Raw genomic sequence first — 5,650 nt, 5'->3', positions numbered from 1 at the left:
TTTCAAATTTCAAGCAAATATTAAGGAAGACGATCACTAAGAAATATAAGTGACCTAAAAAATTAATTTGGTCTAAAACTCAATAGCTCTGTAATTTCAATGCGGTGCGGCTTGCTGAGTATTTTAAGAATCCTTTCAAAGCCATAGGTGTGTTCCTTCCTGCTGTAACAAAACTGTATTCATCTTTGCACAACATGCGCTGGCGTCTGTAAATCTGGTACTCGACACTCGGCCAAGAACGCTCCCTATCCTGATGTGTGTCTACCAACCAGCCTCAATGCGCCAACCAGCCCAGTACCAAGAGCTCCCTGCTGGGTGTCCCTCGATGGCGCCCACCCCACCGTCTGGACCACGGAGTGGCCTGAGCTGCCCCACCATGACTGGGCAGAGGAAACAGTCCCCTGCGTTTCCTGTCCGCCAATCGCTTCGGTAACTCACCCTGACCTTCTCTGAAACTGCACAGACTCAGAGGATTTCGCTTCCAATGTTTCATTTCCAGGGGTCATCTGTGGGTCAGAAGTTTTCGCCGCGGGCTATTTTCCCGCCCTTTCTTCCCAGGCAACCAGAAATTTTTTATTTTGGCTTTTCCTCTGCTCTCCTTACAACTTGCTAGTTATATCAGGAACCCAGGGCCTTTCCCCTCTTCTTGGCATAGCAAAGTTCAAGCGCAGAGCTTTCTGGAGCTCTTACGGCCAGAGGGTGCTAAGTGAGCAGGTGACGTCAGCCCTTCGCTGGCCCGAAACCAGGCGGCGGGATCCCACTCAAGTGAGGAGAAAGAGCCTAGGCCGTGACTTAGGGCTGGCGACGATTAAACCAGGTAACGAGACACCGGGCAGATGTGTTTTCATTGCCCTGTGAGATAAATGCAGCCTTAAGTGCCTGACAACTTCCCAGAAGCAATCAGCAAAAGTTTACGAGTGCATAAACCTCAAAGACCATTCCCCGACGGTTGTTATGAGGCCCACATTTAAAGCTCCTATAAATTCTTCAGCACTTTCCCAAAGCTAAGTTTCCAGGGACTATTAAGCAGTCACCTCCTCCGAGGAGACCAGGGGGATTTTCTTGAACCGCCAAGGAAAGAGGTTTGGGGCTCCTACTGAGTGAAATACAGCTGCGCAAAAGTTTGTTCCGGAAGTTTCGATGGCGGAAGCGGGGGGGGGGGGCGGGGGGGAGGAAGGAGGGCGTGGAAGTGGGGTCCGGGAAGGGCCAGGAGGTGCTTCTCGGGGCTGAGTTATCTGACAGCGGCGCAGGACCGGAGTCTGTCGGGGGTCGCGGATCTAGCGGCGCCTTGGCCGCTTTCGGCGGTGGCCCCAGCTTGGCCAGTCCGGTCCTGCAGGGCATAGCCCCATGTGGCGCTCGTAGCTAAACCCTATCGCTCCCACCCGGCCCGGACATGGTAGCTCCTTCACCCTTCCAGTGCCCACTGAGTGGCCGGCAGGAATACAGGCGTCCTGCGGAAAGTGCCAGCGCTCTATAAAGGGGAGCCGGAGGGAGAATCGAGTCAGACACTGGAAACGTGTCTCCACTCCGCCCAGAGCACGACGGTGCCAGCCTCGGTCCTCCCCTAAGTGGCCAGAGTTCTTTGGTCAGTCATTATCAGGCACACAAGACTCACCTATGTTTATAGAGAACCTTTGTTTATGATCCCGGTGACAACAAAGCTGCTAATTGAAAAACAGTAACAGGAGCGTGTCTTTAGCTTCCTAAAGCTGGAGGTTAATAGCTGCGCGCGCCGGGGGGACGGAGTGGGGAGGGAAGCGGTGAGCGAGGGGCCGCCCCGCACGTCTACGTGCTTTGCGGTCCCCCGGCGAGACACGTGGGCCGGCTCGAGCCTTCCAGAGCCGCCGGCCCGGGTCCCAGGCTGGAAAGCCTCCCGCAGCTCGCCTGCTCTTTCTCAATCTTTGGGATCCAGTCAATCCCAAGGCGCGAAGGTAACTGACGACTGCGTAGCATTTCTGTCCCGGTGAGATTGAATCTCAGGCAATTATTTTGGAAAGATTCCGCTGGGCCCGTTTTCCTCCTTTCCAGGTGAAAATGCAGACGTTTCTATGCCGTCCTCACCCCTCCTTTATGAAATAAGGCGCCCAACTGTTCTGATATTACCATTCAAAAACAGGTTCTGTGGCGAACCTCATTTGTGAATCTATTACAGAGATTAATAGATTATTTCTCCTTTTTCAACTAATTCTCAGTGGGGAAATTTAACCATATGGTAAGGAGAGAATTAGAATTTCATCACATTAGAGCAAAATGTAATGAAAAGAGCCCAACACCTGGGGCCAACTCTGAAAGCCACAATTAAAAGGTTTTTAATGAAACCAGAGAAACCAAAAATTTCATAAGCTTCAGTAATTCTGCCACATAAGAGAGATTTATTGGAGGGTGTTGGGAAATATTGTTTTTACTTATGTCATAAGGATGAAAACCAGCCGCTAAATACCATGTGCTCCCAGACACGGGACACAGGAGCTGGAAGACCGCGTGTACCATTTCCCATCCGAAGAGGAGCACTTGTTTTCACACTTCGCCTTCCTCTCCCTCTAAGAACAACCGAGGCAGACCCAGATGTCCCTGAATGGCTTCCTAGCTATGGCGGCTACGTTTCCGGGTAAATAAATATGCACAAATGTCCCACTTGGTGTGTGAGAGGATCTGACTACCGGTAAAGTTGACTCTTCCGAAACAGCTGGATTTTCATCTTGAGGAAAGTTTGAGCAATCAGTTTCTTCCTGTTGAGGAAATCCTGTGCTTCATTAATCACCATCACTGTAGCCGTTCTTTGGAGACGGCTGCAAAAGCACCCCCTCCCTTTAAAAAAATCTAATGGGCTGCATAAGCAACTCGATCTTCATTTTCTTTCTCTCCTCCTCCTCCCCCCCTTTCCCTCCCCCCCCCCCAGCCTCAGTCCGGGTAGGAAAATGGGCAGGGAGTGGGTGAGCGGGGGCGGAATAAGGCAGTGTGTTCTGGGGGGCGGGAGGGGGGGCGATTGCTTTGCTGTCTTACTAGCTAAGAATCTTGGGTGAATTTGGGGCAAGCCAGCGGAGACACCACTTCCCCCCGAAAATCCCATCTCCACATCCAGACCAGAGTCATCCTAGGAACAGGGGTGGAGTATCAGCCTCCCCAGGAAAGGGTCATGTAGCACAAGATGAGACAGCAGTGGCGAGGGAAGGGCAGTGGGGAGGGGGTGCAGTGGGGGGAGGCGTCTGCTTTCCACGGGACTCCCAGGCTTCGCCGCCGATCTACAATTTGCTGAAGGAGCAGAGAACATCCTCGGCTCTAAGTAGGGCTTTTAGTGTGCTCATTGATGAGTGAAAGTCGCCACACATGTCAAGCTAAAGGCAGTTGTTGGGTTACTAACAGGACCCAGCGCCTTGCAAACATATGCGCTAAGCTGTGTATACAGATGGCAGGCAGAATAATGGAGCAGGCGCCTTTTATAAAGCTCTAGCTGCTGCCTGTCTTCAGACCTGGGAAATGAAACTATTCAGACTCGCGGCCAGATAGCGCCTGCGATTGTTTGTTACCGTTTTAATCCTATTAATTAAAACGTTAACCTGATTGGGTAGAAAGCGCTGTCCCAACAGGCGACTCTTCTTCATAATAACCTACTCAGAGATAATGATGTAAAAGACTCCCCCGTCTGTGGCGGCGGCTGGTTGATGGGTCCGGAAATCTCTTGAAGGTGAATCCAAGCAAGATAAACGGTGCGGAGAGGAGGCGCGGGGCTGGGCTCAGAGCGGCGGCGGCGGCGGCGGCTCCACTCCCTCCGCGCCCACCCTCCCACCATGCGGGGCCGCGGCCCATGGTGAGCCCCAGCAGGCAGCACCATCGGCTGGAGACGAAGAAGAAGAAGAAGAGGAGGCGGCGAGCGCGGGGGAAGGCGAAAAAGAAAAAGAAGGGGAGAGGGCTGCCAGCAGCACCGGGACCGACGCGCGCACCAGCCCCAGAGCCCGGCTCGGGCGCGGCTGCGGCGCCGCCCGACTCCCGAGCCCAGGCGGCGGCGGCCGGCGCCGGACCATGGAGCGCGGGCTGCACCTCGGCGCGGCCGCCGCGGGCGAAGACGACCTCTTCCTGCACAAGAGCCTGAGCGCCTCCGCCGCCAAGCGCTTGGAGGCGGCTTTCCGCTCCCCGCCCCCGAGCATGGACCTGTCCCTGGCGCCGCCGCCTCGGGAGCGCCCGGCGTCCTCCTCCTCGTCGCCTCTGGGCTGCTTCGAGCCGGCTGACCCCGAGGGGGCAGGGCTGCTGTTGCCGCCGCCCGGGGGAGGCGGCGGCGGCGGCGGCGGCGGCGGCGGGGTGGGCGTCCCCGGGCTGCTCGTGGGCACTGCCGGCGTTGGGGGCGACCCTAGCCTGAGCAGCCTGCCGGCTGGGGCCGCCCTGTGCCTCAAGTACGGCGAGAGCGCCAGCCGGGGCTCGGTGGCCGAGAGCAGCGGCGGCGAGCAGAGCCCCGACGACGACAGCGACGGCCGCTGCGAGCTGGTTCTGCGGGCCGGCGGCGGAGACCCGCGGGCCTCCCCGGGCGCGGGAGGCGGCGGCGTCAAGGCGGCCGAGGGCTGCTCCAACGCCCACCTCCACGGCGGCGCCAGCGCCCCCCCGGGGGGCCCGGCCGGCGGCGGCGGCGGCGGCAGCGGCGGCAGCGGTGGTGGCGGCGGCGGCGGCAGCAGCAGCAGCAAGAAATCCAAAGAGCAAAAGGCGCTGCGGCTCAACATCAACGCCCGGGAGCGCCGGCGGATGCACGACCTGAACGACGCGCTGGACGAGCTGCGCGCGGTGATCCCCTACGCGCACAGCCCCTCGGTGCGGAAGCTCTCCAAGATCGCTACGCTGCTGCTCGCCAAGAACTACATCCTCATGCAGGCGCAGGCCCTGGAGGAGATGCGGCGCCTCGTCGCCTACCTCAACCAGGGCCAGGCCATCTCGGCCGCCTCCCTGCCCAGCTCCGCGGCGGCGGCGGCGGCGGCCGCTGCCCTGCACCCGGCGCTCGGCGCCTACGAGCAGGCTGCCGGCTACCCGTTCAGCGCCGGGCTGCCCCCGGCCGCCTCCTGCCCGGAGAAGTGCGCCCTGTTCAATAGCGTCTCCTCCAGCCTCTGCAAACAGTGCACGGAGAAGCCTTAAACACCCCCCACCCCCGAAAAACATAAGACCGACCCCAAAGCTAGAGGAGAGTGAAAAGCTGCTCCCCACCCCCCTTTATTTGGTCCTCTCGTAGTCGTGAAACACTTGCAGAGAAAACAAAGCAGAGGCGAGAACTGCGGAGAAGTATCAGAGACAAACGGGACTTCTGGCCTCGACATCCCCAGAATCTCGGTCTTCGGGGTGGGAAGGGAGGGAGGAGGGAGGTGGAGTTGGGATAGAGTATGGATGTCTTTTTTTCTCGGAAAAGTGGCAACTTTGGTGGCAGCCTAGACCGCGAGGAAGCAGTGTTTTCCTTTAAGGGTAAAAAATAAGTTGAGAAGTAGGTGTTATTAAGCGTGGAGAGTATTACATGGCAAAATAGTAATCCTACTAATAATTGTGAATTTGGCTAGTGCTGAGGGGGAGAGGAGGAGTCCGAGGTTGGGTGGCTTGTGGCACGGAATATTCATTCAGACAAATCAGAAAGGGCACTTGAAAATAAATTTTGATTCTGAGCCAGGAGAAAAACTTGAAA

The 5,650-nt window shown here is 57.2% G+C and overlaps 1 protein-coding gene across 1 annotated transcript; it reads left to right on the top strand.

Annotated features, from left to right (window-relative positions):
- Window positions 1-4,020: 4,020 nt before the first annotated feature.
- BHLHE22 (basic helix-loop-helix family member e22) lies at window positions 4,021-5,115 on the top strand. The gene has a single exon (XM_059902134.1). The coding sequence runs from the start codon at window positions 4,021-4,023 to the stop codon at window positions 5,113-5,115; it is 1,095 nt and encodes a 364-aa protein (XP_059758117.1).
- Window positions 5,116-5,650: the final 535 nt, after the last annotated feature.

Source organism: Balaenoptera ricei, chromosome 17, assembly GCF_028023285.1.
Source record: "Balaenoptera ricei isolate mBalRic1 chromosome 17, mBalRic1.hap2, whole genome shotgun sequence".
In the NCBI taxonomy this organism is placed as follows: Eukaryota; Metazoa; Chordata; class Mammalia; order Artiodactyla; family Balaenopteridae; genus Balaenoptera; species Balaenoptera ricei.
This window is presented reverse-complemented; position numbering and strand designations above follow the sequence as displayed.